Source organism: Falco rusticolus, chromosome 2, assembly GCF_015220075.1.
Source record: "Falco rusticolus isolate bFalRus1 chromosome 2, bFalRus1.pri, whole genome shotgun sequence".
Lineage (NCBI taxonomy): Eukaryota > Metazoa > Chordata > Aves > Falconiformes > Falconidae > Falco > Falco rusticolus.
In genome coordinates, this window is record NC_051188.1 from 105,915,789 (window position 1) to 105,933,612 (window position 17,824).

A 17,824-nucleotide genomic window follows, 5' to 3' on the forward strand; every position below is an offset into this window, starting at 1 on the left:
TGACTTGGTTATTACTGAATAACACTACTCTCAATAGACCCATAATAGCCACACTTGCACGAAACCCAGCAATCAGAAGACAGTCTGAAAGGAGCATTGGGCACTTTTGATTTAAATAGTAAAGATTATTACTTATCACTAACACCTGGATTTTGCCATGTGGCTGAATACAAACGCAATTTAAATGAAATCTGATAGTTTCCCTGCATATTGCAGCAAGATAGCCAATTAGTAAAAGATGATTAAAAAATATATGCATACGACAAGTATTGATCTGAATAGATTATTATTGGGAAGGTTTGTTAAAGCCTCTATGTGCTTAGAACCTGTGCCATTCTAGGTCCTGGGAAGCTGCAAGCAAGAGTTCCTTGTCCTGCAAAACATAGGTAAGTTTTTCATTGTGTGGAATACAGTGCTGGGAGGATTTGCCTTCCCCAGAGCAGGCTACAAAGTTTGTCTAGATTTTCAAAGTCAGGGATGTGGAGTTTCAGACACCAGCTTGTTCTTGATGTACTGGGAACTAGAATACCTGCCCACATGAAAGGCTGCCATCTTCACCAAGCAGGTAAGCGACAGACAGACTGTCCTGGCTTTGGCTGGGATAATTTTCTTCCTATACCTGGTACAGTGCTGTATTTTTTTTAAATTTAGTATGAGGATAAGGTTGAAAACATGCTGATCTTTTAGGTTTTGCTAAGTAGTGCTTACCCTAAGTAAAGGACTTTTCAGTTTTCCATGCTCTGCCAGTGAGCAGAGCCAGGACAGCTGACCCAACCTAGCCAAAGGGGTATTCCATACCCTAGAGCATCATGCTCAGCATATAAACTGCGGGGAAGTTGGCCAGGAGGGGCTGATCACTGCTCAGGGACTGGCTGGGCATCAGTCAGCATGTGGTGAACAACTGTATGGTGCATCACTTATTTTTTCTTGGGTTTTATTCCTCTCTTTTTGTTAGCTCCCTTTTAATTGCAGTTGTTATTATATAATATTTTTTTTCAGTTAAACTGTTCTTATCTCAACTCACAGGTTTTAACTTTCTCCAGTACTCCTCCCCGTCCCACTGGGAGGTGGGAGAGGGATAAGTGGCTGTGTGGTACTTCCTTGCTGGCTGGGGTTAAACCACAACATAGACTTATTCATTTCACAAAGTAACACACACATTCATTTCTTAGTTATCTTCTCAGCCCTGGCACATGTGGCAGGTATCTCAGGCCACTGATAACAGGGCGGTAAAGAAGTAGCTTGGTGTCTAAATCTCATTAGAAGCTAAGCAACACTTCAACATTCATAATTACCCTTGCAGGAAAACATATGATTACAATTATGTAAATCAATACAGGGTGTCTCCAACTTGAAAATAAATATCCATTTTTATGAAACAGTTTTAGTCACTGATACAAGTGATACGTCAGTGTCAAAAAAAAGAAGTCTATAAAAGTACTTCTTCCCCCTAGCCCAAATCAAATCATTACAATCCTGACAGTTTTCCGTTCCTTTGAGTGAAACACACCTACTTTTTGGCATCAGTTCTGTTTTAGATATCTAGCACATTGTAAATTTAAAGCCTGAGATTCATTTAGCTTTTCCTTAAATAACTTTTCCTCTCTTCTGATCATGTGAACTTTACAGGTATATATCGTAGGGCTCATCACAGCAGACAGACACTTGCTTCTATAAAGGTGTCTGCGCACAACTGCACTGTCCTAGGGGCTCATGCAAAGTGCTAACATAGCTGCTAAGACAACTCCCTAAAAACGGGAAGTTGCCTTCCTTTTAATGCAGGAGAAGGGAACAGAGACTGCTGTCAGACCTGTGTTTTTCCCCTGTCTCTTTTTGAGAGGTCTAGTAACATCGTCACGGTGAGCAATGCAAGCTCCTTGGCATCACCAAGCATGAGGACAATGCACTTGGAAATTTAGCGCTGGTATCCATAGACATGATAAGCTTGCGTTTCAGCATGGTACAGTCTGCATCTTCTCAACTGGCAAGAAGAAAAAAGTCACCAAAAACACAGGGTATGGAACACAAGCATTTTATTTTGCAAGTTATACTTAGGATCTCAGGGTCCCTAACAATGAATTATGTTTTTTAAAAAATACATAACTACCCAAAGTATAACACTCTTCATGGGCATAAATAACCCTGTAGACACAAGCAGGTAGGCCAATGGTAACACCCAAGTATCAGTGGAATCTATTTGAGCCTATTCAAAGTAAGAGGAACTAAGATGTGTTAGAAAGATGTACACATCCTCAAGTCTGCTTCAGGATATGCACTATTTAACCAGAACTTTAAAAACCCACCTACTGCTGAAGCTGTTAGCAGTGTTTTTGCTTGACTGTTTTCATTTTTTCTAACTAGTCTTGTATACACACCAACGTATAATTTTTTAATACATCACAGCCTAAAGACACACCAAAAGTGTTCCATCATTTCAGCTGTTTAATAAAAAAAAAGCATAAGTAGTGACAAACACTGACATGACTGGCAAATTAAGTCCCTTCATCAATAGTTTTCGGTGTAGCTGTGAAGACCAGAACAGATTTCCCAGATGCTTTTAAGACAGACATAATATGGCAGCTAGTAAGTTGTTAGCATGTTGTCAAATAGACTTGACAAAAACTGTAGACTCTGAATGGCTCAAGTATAATGTGTGCCAGCCTAGGGGAGCAGGGAATATTCCTATTCTCCTGTCCCAAACCAGCAGGCATTTTCACACATACCTAATTTTATTTACATCAATATAGTCCCTCAACAGGATCCCACAGGCATAAATTCAAGTACTTCTGATAGTTTCTGCTAATTGCTTATTTCTTATTTTATTCTCTAGAAGGAAACAGTTCATAAGTCTTTAGTCACTGCAGATACACTCTTCATCAATCATTATCCAGAGAAAGCTCAGTCCATTCTCTTATTCTTTTTCAGCAAAATTTGACTGCCTTTTTCCAAGTGCATTTTCATGGATTTGTTACCAAGATACCTGTATTTGCCACAAATGTATGTAAAATTTAATACATGTGGATGTGAAATTAGTTTATTCTATTATAGTCTATATATATAGACTATAAATATATACTATATATATAGAATATAAATATATAACTATATATAGACTATAAATATATAAGAATATAAACTATATTCTATTAGTTTAGTCCATTATATACGGACTTAATTTCCTCGGGTAGAACACTTCACATACATCTCAGTACAAAAGTACAATAGGGTGACCATCTTTCTGCAGTACTTCCACAATTAAAAGAGAAAGCAACAGCAAATTTGTTGCTTTTTTTTTTGCTTTGCTCTTTCACCTTCTACTTTAAAAAAAAGCGCAAAAAGCCAAACCACATGGGATCTTACAATTGGTGACAGTTCACTTAAAGCAAAAATAAAAAGGACCTTTGAGGGGAGAAGAAATAAGTTAGAATATTTTTCTCTTAGGGTAATTTATCCTTATAATAAGGTCATATGAAAGTAAAGCATGATTGGTTAATTCACATCACATGTATACAACCACGTATAGGAAGAAACCGTTGAGATACAGCGTGGGCTTCATCCCACCAAACTTTAGTTATTCACAGTCCACATCTGAGCTGACTCACTGGCCTCACTGTGTAGACAACTGCAAGAAAGAGGCATTTTTAGAGTGATTAGCTACATACTACAGCTACATTTAGATTTAGTTAGGGACCCAGCATTTTCTAAGATTGCTTGGAACTGAAGGTCCTGCTGTCTGTCAGTGGTGGAATGGGGACTGCTTAAGCAAGAGACTCTAATTTCCAACTAGCAAGTGACAGGTATGAGTATGGGCTTACAGTGTAGAAATTACAATCAAGTCATTGCTTCATCTTATTTATCTCACATTAGTACTATATATATTTTCTGATCCATGAAAGATTTGCAAAGAGAAAATATTTATGAGAATAAGTTTCAAGAAAGTGCTGAACAGAGTGCTTTATGAACCATAGCATGTTTTCCTGCAAAAATCTCATAATCGGGTTTGATCTGCATAGGATCAGACCTGAACTAACAGCAAAGTCAAGTCAAGGTACAGAACATGACTTCAACAAGGCAAGGGACTTTTCTGCACCTAGCTGCTGCGCTGGGACTGTACACCAGCCTTGTCTCACTGGGAGCAAGAAAAGGCTGTAGCAGACAAGCAGGCTATCCACACTGTCCCGCACTATGGTAGCTCCCTCCGTGGTAGGTATCTTTTCTTGAGCCCGTTAGCCAAGTATGGCACTGGGACTTGGCAATCATGAGTTTGAGAATTGCAATGCCTTCCTCTATGTTTAAACAAGATATTAAGAAGGGGAAGTTATATTCCTAGATAAGTAGCATGCTCACCTGAGACAAAACACTAGAAGTTTAAGTACTTTGATATTTCTACACTGCTGTAGGACTTATCCACCATCACACACCTCAGGTTATCAAAACTGTTCTCATCCATACACCAGTCACAGCAGTTGACCTCATACAATATATCTTCCCACATGGTATTAGGGAATTTCTTGGTTAGGAGCAAGGCCTGTTTAGTAGAAACATGTATTATATCCAAGAGCCATCACCTCATTTCACTTTAAGAACCTAGATCATTGATTTGTCCCCAAGAAGCCACTGCTCAGAATAGGTGCATAAGGAAAGGAATTAAAAGGATTCTAGGAGTTAAGTGCCAAACTTCCCTCAGTTCTCAAAGTGTCAGCTTTAGTGATTACTGAGACCTACAGCTGAATAATAATAAAAAATAATCTCATACCATGTGGGCAAGTGTGTCTGTTAAAAGCTTTTCTAGTATGGAACTGGATGCTGGGCATTCCCAACAAAACATTACATTCAATACACAACTGTTGCATATGTATCCCATAGATGAGAGTGCCAGGTTTTTTTCAAATTATAAATTCTCAAGTTCTGAGCTACAAATTTAGTATAATTAGCAGTCCATGACAAAAAAAAACCAACCCACAAACAAAAAAGACCAAAACCAAAAAACACAAAACCCCACAACACACTAGAAGGTTTCATCTACAGAAAATACTTGAAAGTCTAACAGAAAAAATTCAGGCGTAACAAGCAGGCCAAGCCAATTGAACTAAATTAAATTGTGCCTTTTAAAAAAGGGTTTGTTATCTATTCAGTTCACTACTTGTGAAGATACTTCTTTAATTATCTTACTTTATAATACTTTATGACCAGCTTAAACCTGGTCATAATCTGTGCGAATGAACGTATCCACACCTTTAAATGCATTTGAAGCAAATAGGCAAATAAGTTTAGGGGAAACTCTTGTCGTTTCATGACGCATCAAATATTTGTAGTTTTTTCCATTAAGTGTTTTATATATCCAAATACTGTTACACTCAATTAGATCCGTATTTCTTTAAAATACCATATTAGTATTTAGTTTGCTATTGATGCATAGCAACAAAGAGCAAAATTTAAGAAGCCATAGAAATACAAAAAGACAGCAAACAGCAGTCATTAAACTATAACATCTATGATTAATACATAGGCTGTTAAATGATTAGTAATAAGATTAGCTTGCATTTTTCCTGCCCAATAGATACTTAAAGTAATTGCATCTTTGCAAACTGCATTATCATCACCTCCTGTTCTTCATGATGTCATGGGACAGCAAGGCAGACTCAGCAGTTTCTCCTGAGCCTACTTTGATTTTTTTTCTTTAAGAATCAATTCTCTGGCAACACTAGATATTAGAATATGAAGGCTGTGAGCACTGTTCACAAAACATCTGTTTAACTACACTACAAATTACAAAGCATTTGTATTACTGCTCTTCAAGAATTCCTAAATTAAAGATTATGAAGAAATAACACCCAAGTGTGAATTTTTTTATGCCAATAATCACTTTAATTATATCCTGGGTAAGTAACTTGGAATAAGAAACAGAAAACCTTTACCTAAGGAAGAGGCATTTTGAAAAGGCTGATCCTTCCTTCTCTGCCTTCGTGACACTATGGTCAAAATGGTTGCAGTTTTGCAATTATTTCTAGGTCTGCTGCAAACTAACTGCAGTAAATGGGAACCATTCTACAAGGTCCAACCAACACTCAAATCACTTTCAGGAACAGTTTCTATTCAAGTGATAGGAATATGCATTTAACTTTTTTGGAATGAGCAGCGAGATTTCCATGCATTCGATATTATCATGATTGAAGCATAAATCAGCAATTTTTCAGAAACAGGTCTGTTTAAGATGCAGACTTATGATTTTAAATGTAAGCCTGTAAGTCTAAACTGTTGACTCTTACCTAAGATATACAGATAAGCTAGAAGGAAGTCAGGTGGACAGCACACACTGCCCCCATAATTCAATAGTACTATTTCTTGTTTGAAAAAAAATGACAACTACCAGTAGTACTAGACCTATCCATGTGCATGTGGCAGGATAGGGGTGTGGTCCCTGAGGAAAAATGAAAAGTTCTCCTGCCAGTATATCAGAATATTCTGGCATAAGCACACTAAATAAATTTGGCTGTTACTGTCTAGAGAATCTTTATCTAAGGAATACAATTTCAGCTGATACACCTGATAGTACAGAAATGGTTCCTTCTGTAAGTCACTTCCAGATGTCTCCCGTATTCTATTAGCCACGCATTAGCTGCATAATACAGTGACATGACACGCATGCTTTGAAGTCCTTTGGGGAAATACGGTCTAGAGCCTATATTCTTTGAAAACCCCAAAGTCTTAAATGCATCCAGGAACAGTTTGACTAAGCAGCATACACATATTACACATTGTTTTAAAAGCTGGACCTCTATTCATTTTGCTGCATCTCACTTAAATGCAGAAGCTTCAGCTGTAAGATTAAGGGACAGGGTTTTCTTTGCCCCACATGGACTCCTGACTGAGGCTACTAATGTAAAATGCATCTCATGGATGAGTGATCTTCACTACTCCTGAAAATAAGTGTTACATAGTATTTACACAAATCAATAAACTAAGAGCTTTGCTGTATCATATATGACTCTATAATTCATATTACAACAGAGGCAGATGAACTATTTTGAGGTGCACTTCAGGCAGGCAAGCTTTTTCAAAACGTTGGAAGTACTGCTACTTAGAGATCGTTTCCTAGAAGGTGCAGTTTTACCAGAAGCCAAACAGCACATCACAGTTCCACATGTAAACTTGCTTCAAATAAGACATCACAAGAACAGTCGCTTATTGCACTCCATCAGCAATGAAGAGAGGTATCTGAATTCAGTAACCAAATATTTGCTACCAAAAAAACCTACAAAAAAGTTTTCTTGACGTGCCACCATGACAGCCTCTGAAACAATCATTCAGAAGTAATTCGCGGTGTTCCTAGATCAGTTTGGAGAGAGGTAGGTACACAGAGATTTACACACAAGTGCAGTCAAGTGTGTAAATCTTCATTTCAAGAAAGACTTATGAATGCGCTTGCACACGCAACATGCCTCCAAGAGGGGGTTAGCTTTAACTTGGAGGATTTGACTCAAAATACAATTAAAAATAGCCTTTCCATTAAGTTTAGCTGCTTCTGAGCATATGCCTCTGTGTGATGGAAATACAGTGATCCTACAGCCCTTAAATTAAATCCAAGCTCGTGTTTAGATACAGATTCCTGAAGTATTGTCTTCCTCTCAATTTTGAGAGTTGTAGACATGCTTACATGTACCAGGACTACCCCGTATGCTCTCAGAAGTTTGCTTTTTCCTCCTAACTCTATTACAAAGAAGAAACATTCCTGCATAGATGCAAACCAACCTCAACGTACAGCTGTTCCTCAGCAAGGCAGCACAGCAGGTACACGCTCTGTCTTTCTGAACAATGAAAACGGAGCCGCGTTATGCAGGCGATCAATCAGCTCTACAGATCGGCCAGTGCAAGACGCCACCACACCGGCAGGAACCGACGAGACCGCGGCAGCGGCCGGACAGCCAGCCCAGCCCTCTGCCCCCGAAGACCCGCGGCTACAGCGGCTCCCCGCGCTGCCGGGCCCGGTCCCCCACCGGCCGCCGCACGCTACCGAGAGCGGCGGGGCCGCCGGAGCCCTGGGGACCGCCGCGGCGGGGGCGCGCCCCCCAGCCGGTGTCACAGCCCGCCCGCAGCACGCGGGTCACTTCGCGGGCGGGTCCGGTGCCACTGCGTCCCCTCCGCGGTTCCGGCTCCCGTACGCGCGGAATTCCCACACCGGCCGCCGCACCGCACCGAGGCGCTCCGGCCACCGCACTCACCGCTGAGGACGCGGCCGGCCAGCCCCCCGGGCCCGCACAGCACGGCGACGGCCAGCACCGCTGCCAGCCCCAGCCCGCCTCCGGACCCCATAGCGGCCGCCCCGCTGCCGGGTCCCCTCCGAGAAACGCTCAGGGCAGGCCGATGCCCGCCGGTGGGGAAGCGGCGCCCGCCCTGCTCCGCGCCGCCGCCCCTCCGCCCCGCGGCCCTGTCTATATCTGCTCCCCTCGCCGAGGGCCGGCCCAGGCGGGCGGCCGGGACCGCCCCCGCACCGCCCCCCGGCAGGCGCCGACGGCGGCCAGCCCGAGCCCCGACCCCGCCGTGGGGGCGCCCGGCGGCGCGGGGGCGGCGGCGACGCTGAGGGTCCCGCCCGGGGACAGCCCGCTTTCGGGTGGGCAGGGGGCCGGGGGCCGGCGAGCCCGCACCGAGCCCTTCGCCGGCCGCCGCGGAGCTGGGCAGGGAGCGGCAACGGTACCCGGTGCCCGGCGGCCACCCCCCGGCCACCCCCGCTCCGCGCCCGCGGCTCTCGGGGTGCGGCTGACGTCCAGCCCCCGCCGGCGGGCCGGCCGGGCTTAGGGACTGGCCTGCCGGCTGGCGAACGGGATCAAGAGCCAGGTCCGTGTGGATTTCCTATCTGTTAAAAGCTTTATAGACTTTCCCGCTCTGGGTTTTCCCTAGCAAGAACACAAATGTACTATGGCCAACTTATAAAATGTATTTCTATCCATCCATACAGGTATGTACATACTGGATAGTCCTTTTCTCACTGCCCGAGAAGATACTGCAGTCAAATTCACCTTACTGTCACTCTGAAAATACCCTGGGGTAACTCTTTGGACCTCTTCAAAGGACCACTTTAAAGACTTTGTTCTTCCAGGTTAAGTTTTTTTCTACAAATAGGGTTTGTAGAGTTCCTTTGTTACTTTGTGTATTTGTGATTGCTTTGCTTTTTAAAAGGCATAGATCATTACAGATAGGTTTAAAAGACACCTTGTGTGCAAATTACTTGATGGTTTGCCAGTCAACTTCATCTTTTTCAGAACTCAGCTATAGACCATATATGTACAGCATATTGGTAAGTCATTTTCCATTTTGGTGTTTATAGCCAGGTTTTGAAGTCAATACATCTCAGATTAATCAGTTTTTTTAAACACTTCATGGATTTCCTACAGCTTTAAAGCTACCTGAGATCAGTTTCTTACTAAATAAAACCTTGGAAGTTTATAAGTAGCAATGGAAAGTTATTTCAAGCACTGCTGTGTTTTGCTACCAACTTTTTTGATTTAATGGCAGAATTATTTGTCTGATTGATACAGATTTTTTTACATGTAGGTTTTAGTCTTCCAAGCCAATAAATATTTTTTTCTACATCTATAGGTAAGTTGAGCTGTGATCTAAAACTGGATGTACTGAACAATGCATTCTGAAATGGAGAAGTTATCTTAAATCTCCATGGCATCTGAGATTCAGCATTTTCTTCATGTAAAACTGATGGTATGCAGAAAAAGCATGACCAAAACCTGTCATGAATACAATAAGAATTTTAAAATATCTGGTAATCAAAGCCTTTTGGCTCTATATCTTTTTTAACTACTCCTGTGTTGCAAATATGAGGGAGTTCAAGTTTGTCTGAATTATCTTGGTTCTCAAGTGAAGTTCAGCCAAAGGAGGTGGGGAAAATTAGAAAGATGTTACAAGTTTTCCTGAGTGCAAAGTCTCCTGCTGTCTCAGAAATGACATATGGATAGCAATGGATGAAACCCTCCAAACTGATGGGAATCTTATGTTGAATACCAGCCATAGATACTGAGAAGGTCTTCTTTCTTTTTCTTACGTCTCTGCAAAACTTTGTTAGCTTGCCAACTCCTAAAGCCATGTTGAAATTAAATAGTCGTAGATTTGCATAGCTAAAGAAACTCTCCAAGCATCCACAATACCATCACTTTTCTAGTGGAATTAATAATATGCAGAGAAAAACCCAAATTCTGTCTTTAGTAAATTATGCAGCAATTTTTTGACATGCTTTATGCTGGTTTCTTAGCCAAAATTTTATATACAGTGATTTTTCCTGGCATTCCACTGTTTTCTGCACATCTCATCACACAAGTCTCTTGAGAGGAAGGGGTGGGGGTGGTGGGGTAGGGGTGAGAATAAATGCAGTTGTGTTGAGACCTTTTGAGTCTTTTTGTTGAGTATGATTTTTCATAATTATCTGCAGAAGTTTTCCAGGCTTGTCTTCATCTTACTTGCAGCCACTTGCTGCTTTCTTTCCTGCAGAAAGAAAACACAGAGCCTGGTGACATGGCACCAGAGGAGCTTTCCTTACCAGTGCTACTTTGCACCAGCTAAGAAGCTACCTATTAATCTCTGCTTCTCCCCATCCCTTTCATAGTTGAAGTTGTTTGGTGTTTTTTTTCAGGAAATGGTGATTTCACTTTCACTTAAAAATAATTGCTTCCCAGACCTGGCAACTGGATAATTTGCAAAAGTTCATCTGGGCCTTCTAAACAGTGGAAACAGGACTCACTGATTCACTCTGTTGCTGCTGTGGTTTCATCCACAATGTATGAACATAAGACACGGTGGCATTGTGAAGCAACAGAGCAACATAGAATTTTAAAAAATTACAGTATTTGTATTGCAACTCAAAAACCTAGCAATGCATATTTCAAGGTTCTGGTACCCAGAATAGGAATAACTTCTAGTGCATTAAAAGTTTATAATCGTTATTGCAAAATCCTAATATCTTGTATGTCCATGAAATAACTCTTTGAAAGGCAGACTGTCTTTTCTCTGGTATCATTATTTTGCCATATTGCAAGGTTTTATTTCCTAATCTGGAGAATATGAAATCAGAAAGCAAATAGTTTAGCTGAACATAAAGCTTTCAAAATATTTCAAAGTATTTCAAATCAGGGCTAGGTACTTTCCCAAGGTAACTTTTAGTCTAAGTCAAATTATTTGCCAAATGACAGAAGAAAATGAATAAACTTGAATGGTTTTGTTTTGTAAGGTAGCTAAATCATTGGATAACTTCATGGTATTTAGCCTATGGATTTGTGAATAAATATGTCATTAAATGCTGATGTGTTTCTCCTTACTGCTTTTTGAACACTTTATAGACCAGATTTGACCGATCCTAAAAGATTGTTACTATTTAGTATCACTAATCAATTTTAAAACCAGCCTAGAAAGGGGGAAAGTGGAAATTAAGTTGGAATAGTTGTCCTCTGGGGTGCCTTAAGACTTCCTCTATCTTACCATTCACCAAAGTGATAGTGCCATGTACTTTGATTTCATGAAGTGCTGTTTAAAATCTGAGTTACAGCTGTTAGCTCAGTTCATTTCTCAGCAATGTTTATTTTCATTTTTAGTTTAGTTTTCCCACTCATATCTAAAATTCTTCTGTCATTTGCCCATGAGCCTAGATGATGCAGTCTGAAGCTGCCCTGGTATACAACTGAAAGTAGGAGAAGAAAAGAATTTTGTACATTTACCATGTGCAATGGCTTGCACATGGATAATTTATTAAGTAACTTTGCTAGAGCTCTATCAATTTCATCTCTCATTGGCTTCCAAAAACGGTTTAAGCTACTTAGCTTCTCCTGCCAATTTCCTTGGGACTATAATAGCGTTATATTTTTAATGTTGGTTTGTTGTGTTTTTTTATTCTGTAGTTACGGAAAAGAATTCAGTACAGATGCTAAAAACATTTGAGAAGATGTAAGATGTACTAGAGGAGGGAAGGGATTAGAGAAATTTTAAGATTCTTTCACGCCCCTTTAGCAGCATCTGAGGTACCATCCACCCCTAAAGATAACGTGAGTCCAAAGAAGAAGATGAACAGAAGAGAGGGGAGAAGAAAGGAAATGTGCCATCATTCGTTATTCAAGCATCTAAAAATGTTAGTGGTCTGCATAGCTGGGACCAGTGAGGTGCACTGACTTGAACTGCGATACCCCGGTTAGAATGGCACTGTTCCCACCTTCATCGGTACAGCTCTGAAGCCAGCTAATTCAGTGCTAACTCAGGTATTTCTGCATAGTGCTGCATTGCACAGTGCAAAATGCCATTGTGGCTGTACGTGCAATGCAGTATGACTGACAGTTACACCAAGTTCTGCCAAGGAGGACCAAAGTAATTTAATTTCCTTCTATTATAATCCATTTAGATGTAACATATAGCAGAAGTAGCTTTTAAAAAAAATGAACAAACCATTTTAGATAAACAGGGTTTCTTAAAGGCCACGGGATATTTATTATATATTAGCACAGAAATTTTAAATTCACAGATTTTTAAAGCATTCTTAAACTGTGATATCTGGTATCTACTAAAATAACATGATTTTCCCTCCCCTTAAAATCCCATTAAAGCTATTCCTAAGCAAAATCTTCATGTCTACAAACTGAATTTATTAATATTTCTTGGGTTTGGATCACATTAATTGGTAGAATGAAACTCTGTATATGTTAATTCAGCCTGATTCTCCAACCAGATGTAAAATACTAACACTTAAGTGAGCAGCAGTTCTGTCAGTAAGTCATGTTTTGAATTGCCAAGATGAACTTTTTGAAAACTTTAAAGCTTTATTAGGAAAACATATTCAAGGCAAAGAGGTAACTGAAAACAAATATTGTTAGAAAATTCATCTTTCTGAGTAAAAATAGTGGTTCACTGGAGTTCACAGCTGAGTCAAATTCCTAGCCACTTCCTCTGTCCTCTCAGGGGAAGCAGCAAGTGCACAGCAATATCCTCTGAAGACGTGTGCCCAGCTTCAAAGTCCATGTGGCCTCTACTGGAGGAGATAAGCTATATCTTTGGGTGAGCGCAAGCATCTGCATACCTCTACTTGATTTGTCTCAATGAGAGCTTTAATCCTGGTTATTGGCGTTCATCAAATACCATGTAGCAAATTTGTGACAGTAGAAATATTAAGATTAATATTGTTCTTTCACTGTGATACCCTGTTTTCCCTGTGTACCAGAGATGATGACAGGACTTCATTTGGATGTTAGGGTCTGTATCTATTACAGACACCAGCAGCTTTCTGTAAGCCTTGCTACTGTACCCTGCATGAAAGATGCACTGCACATTTCCTTTTTGCTATGACCTTTGTGATTGTCCAATCTTATTTTGTGCTCATATATTTTATCAAAATCTTTGCAGTCTGGAATTTTCTGTAGACTTTCTGGACAGCAGGTTTGTTCTTGAATGTCATGAGATTCACTCATTAAGTTTTCAGACCTTGTTTTTCTGCTTACTATTAAGTACTATTGTGACAACTGAGTTGGACAGGTATGCTAGAGGGTTGATCCAGTGCTTTTGTGAATCAGTAACAATGTGGGAGTGAGTACAGATCTTATCTTGTACTTCAGTCAAGTTGTTATTTACCCCTAAAAATTTTATCTGTTTCTTAAAGCATGACTACTAGGCTGATGCACCCATTCTTTCCTTCTCAGCTGCTTTCTAGCATTTAAAAAAACCAAACAACCCACGATTCAAAGAAGGCGTGGTAACCAATAGACTGATGACTATAAGGTCTGCTCAGCAGTAGCAGTTGTCTGACAGTCTCAGGATCCTTCCTTTCTCTGTGGAACCTGAGCTGTGGGTTGTGTTTTGCCGTTTCTTCTTACCGTTAGAGGTATTTGTGCCTATCAACAGAAAAGGTTCGTCTAGGCTGTCGGAGACAAAGTGAGAATAGTATATTATTTTTGAGGACATAGTGATGTTCCCTTTTCAGCACTTTATTGAAATGTATTTCTCAGTTTTTCACCACTCTACCAATGCTTATTCTTTACCAATCCTCTGCTCCTTACCCTGTTTTCCTAATTTGATAATCCTGTGAGTGTTACAGCGATTATCCTGCAATGTTAACATGTCTTGGCCCTCTTCTTTCAGCACTAGGTTTCCCCTAACTCTGCTGCAGCTCATTCTTCCTCCTCCTGCTAAGTCTGAATCATCTTCTGTAAACCCTGTAATACTGTGAAAGCAACTTTGTAGTGCTGCTTAGTCCTGATCTCCTGCTAACTGCAATGATACGGCCACATGCAGAACCTTCTTATTCCCTGCCACACCTGTCTTTTTCATCTCGATTCACCAATAAGCCCATTTGCCTTCTCAGGTTTAGCTGTCTTCTAATGCTGAGACATGGCATCTACATGTCAGCTGAAGAGGTGATAGTACTAGGCAGCTGTGAAAGGTTGGGGTGTCTTCTCCTTCTCTGGGAAGGACTTAATGTTTCTTAAGCAGAACAAGGAGTCCTGCCTGTCAGTGTTTTCTTTCGTCATAGTCTCAACTTTTCAATGCACTAAGCTGTAATGCAAATCGATGTTTGAAAAGAAGAAAAAAAATCCCCAAATCCACCTTTGTTTTACAACCTTTTTCTGTTTCCTAATATGTTCTGATCAAATCATGCAATTTGTTAGCAAGAACTCTCACCAAGCTTACATCTTTGTGTTACAAAGTTTGTAGAGCATCTGCTTCTCTCTCTTCCAAGCAGAGGAAAGAGGCAATGTTGATGCTGGCAACATTACTCAAAGTCTACATCATACAAATAGCTGTTTGAGTCTTTTCCTCCTGGCCTGGATAGGTCGGCTTGCATCCCATAGCCAGCCTACCTAATGACTAAGGACTTCCCATCCAGTGGCTTAGATCTTTAATTCCTCTGTAAGAGAAGGAATCATCCTAATTCTCAGGCTTCAGTACGAGGAGGATTAACAGCTAGGTGCTCCTGCCTTTGCTACCTTTGTCTTCTCCTTCGTTCCCACACAAAAACATGTTTCCTGCATGAAACCTTCACAGTCCTTCACAGCTCAGGCTTTGTTCTAGCCAGAAATCCTGCAAATCAAAGGCTCCCAAAAGCTGCCCCTTGCTGGAAGCAGCAGGGGTGGTAAGTGGTGGTGTTCCTCTAAAATTTCAAATTTCTGGCCTCCTGTCTTTTTGGTTCAGCTGCTGGCAACTGAATCCCAGGGCAGCTGGATCTCAGCCCTGTGCCTGAGCAGCCAGTGTTCCAGACTTGTGTACATTTGCACTTTTTGTGTATGGATACAGTTTAAAAGTAAAAGCTTTCTGTAACAAAGATGGGTTGCTTTTATAAGTATAAATTTGGGAAGAGGAATGGTGTGGTGGGGAACGTGTTCATCTGGTAGCTAGCTGTAAATAAGGCAAAATCTGCAAAAGCATGGACTTGTTACATCAAGCACACCTAACCTTTAGTATACCAATTAAGAAAAATGCTTGGTATTTACACAGTAAGATGATAGACTTATATTTGTATCCTACATTGCTATACCTACATTGTTCCCTGCTTTGTTTACTGGCCTTTTAGCATTTAATTTGAAAGACTAGACAGAATGGGTCATTGACATGATCTAGTTCTTTGACTGGAATCAAATGAACTGTGATGCTGAAGCTCTGGAATAAGCTAAACCAAATGTCATATTGCTATTCTGATGCTGCTATTGTAACCTAACATGTAGCACTAAACCAGCAATCTCCATGGATTTGTACTCTTGAACAAATGGTGGTGTTTTCCAGATGCAAAGGCTGTTAAGGCTACCTACACCTTGAGGAATTGCTTCTCTAGTAAGGGGTAGCTTCATCATAGATCTCCCTTCAATAAGGAGAACTACCATGGTCTCAAAACATTCCGTAATTCAGATGGTGGTAATAGGGTGTCAGCAACTCCTCACGGTTTCGTGATTCTGATTCCTGGAGAACTGAGATTAATTCACTTGCAGATGTCAACCGTTGCTAATTCAGCGATAAGGTGGCTGATTCAGCAGGAAACAGAATTAATCAACTTCCAGACACATACTGGTATCTCTTTTCATGAGTTAAGCTATTTGTGATCCTCCTTACCTTGCAGAAGCAGGAACGCCAGTTTTAACTACTGTTCTTGCATTCCCAGTGAGGTCTAATCAACGTTAGGGATGCCAGGAACTCTAAAGGCTTGGCTCTCACGCTTCTGTCTAAAACTGAGCTTTGGCAACTGATACCATCTGAACATGCTACTGATCCTAAATTGTGCTGTTTTCCTCCTTTCCTTTCATGCCTTTCTCCCAGCAACTTCCTGAAGAGAACCCCTCGGGGAGGGGCAAAGTCAATCCACACACAAAATACCCTGCAGCAGCTAGTTTAATGGATACAAAGCATGAAATACAAATTCATCCTCTCTAGAAAGTCTAATTAGTAGATTTTACTTTGTCTTTAAAGAGAAGACTGCATAATCTCATGTGACTACATTGCTGAATTAAAGCTTCAGTTGTTTTAAGGGTGAGAAGTTTTGTTCAAGGAGGAAGGAAAGACAACTGCTGCCAACTGCTGCCATGTGCAGCACAAAAAAGAAATCTAAACATTTAAGAAATAAGAATTCCTATATGAAAACTTTGATAAGCAAATCCCTGACAAAAACTGTATAGCTTTATAGAAGGAAATAGGTGATGATTCTGTTCCTAGAGAACATTTGGCAAAGGCTATTTTTATTGCAATAGGATAGGCTACCCAGGATACTACTACAAAAACAAAAATATCTGGGGGATTTTGTCTTAGCTAAACCTAAACAAAAACAAATACTGGCATGCCATGAATGCTGAATACACTTCCTACAATGAAAGCTCTATGTAATAAGCTTATAGAACACGTATTCTGATTTTAAATATCTGGAATACCTTAAGGATATCTGCTTGTTAAAGTGATTCTTGTCAAATGCTATATTGCACAAGCTGACCCATAGCTTCATGAGTTTCCAAACCTGGGATGCTTCAGGTCTCTAAGGTTAAATGTCAAATGACAGGCTGTATCTACGAGGGGATGGGATGGAAAATGTGTCATGTCCTCTTCGAGGAACTCACTGCAGAAAACTGATTTGAATGTTTATTGTTCCTTTTGCAGACACCTGGCCATTCTTCTGCATGTGGTGTAAACTCTTATGTTTAGTTTTGTGAACACGCTGTAGAACAACTCAGCTATTAGGGAATGTATATAATAAAACTGGAGAGTTAGTATTACTGGTAAAGCTTCCACTGTATGGCTAGTCCACAGGTGAAATAATTAAGTATTACTCTTAACCTTTCCAGATCATCTTCCTAAATGAAGGCCACTTCAGTAAGTTTCTGAGTGTGTTTGGATTCTCTTCTTTCCCAAAATCGTGCTAACACTTTGGTGAAATAATTATACTACTTAAGTAACAATAAAAGTTAGTTACTTTTCATAGCTCCATGAAATAAAACTAAATAAGCAATTATATTAAAATAGAACAAAAAAGGCTAAAAGTTACTATAGAATCAGTCTTTGACATTTATTAGCTTCATACAAATTAGCAATTTGCAAGCATCAGGCTAGTAGAACTGCTCATGAGAACTGAAATTATACCCAAAAGCAGCAACAGAAAACCTTTTCATTCATCTTTGAAAGATCACATTGTGGACAAAACCTTTGGGATTTTTTGAGTTGTTTAATCATGATTGCTTCAGTAGGAGAAAAAGCTTGGAAAATTATTTTTTTTAGCACTTTGTTTCAGGGAGACCCAAGCTGCATCAAGAATTAGAGAATATGTATTATATAAACATATATATATGTAAAAATATACTAATATATGTAATGT

The 17,824-nt window shown here is 40.2% G+C and overlaps 1 protein-coding gene across 4 annotated transcripts in view; it reads right to left on the reverse strand.

The window, feature by feature from the left end:
- CHODL (chondrolectin) overlaps window positions 1-8,406 on the reverse strand; it is a 28,182-nt gene extending 19,776 nt beyond the window's left edge. For all 4 annotated transcript variants that reach the window (XM_037377167.1, XM_037377168.1, XM_037377165.1 and 1 more), the window contains exon 1: window positions 8,223-8,406. In XM_037377167.1, the coding sequence (XP_037233064.1) occupies window positions 8,223-8,313 (91 nt within the window). In that variant the 5' untranslated portion in view covers window positions 8,314-8,406. The remainder of the gene's footprint in view (window positions 1-8,222) is intronic.
- Window positions 8,407-17,824: the final 9,418 nt, after the last annotated feature.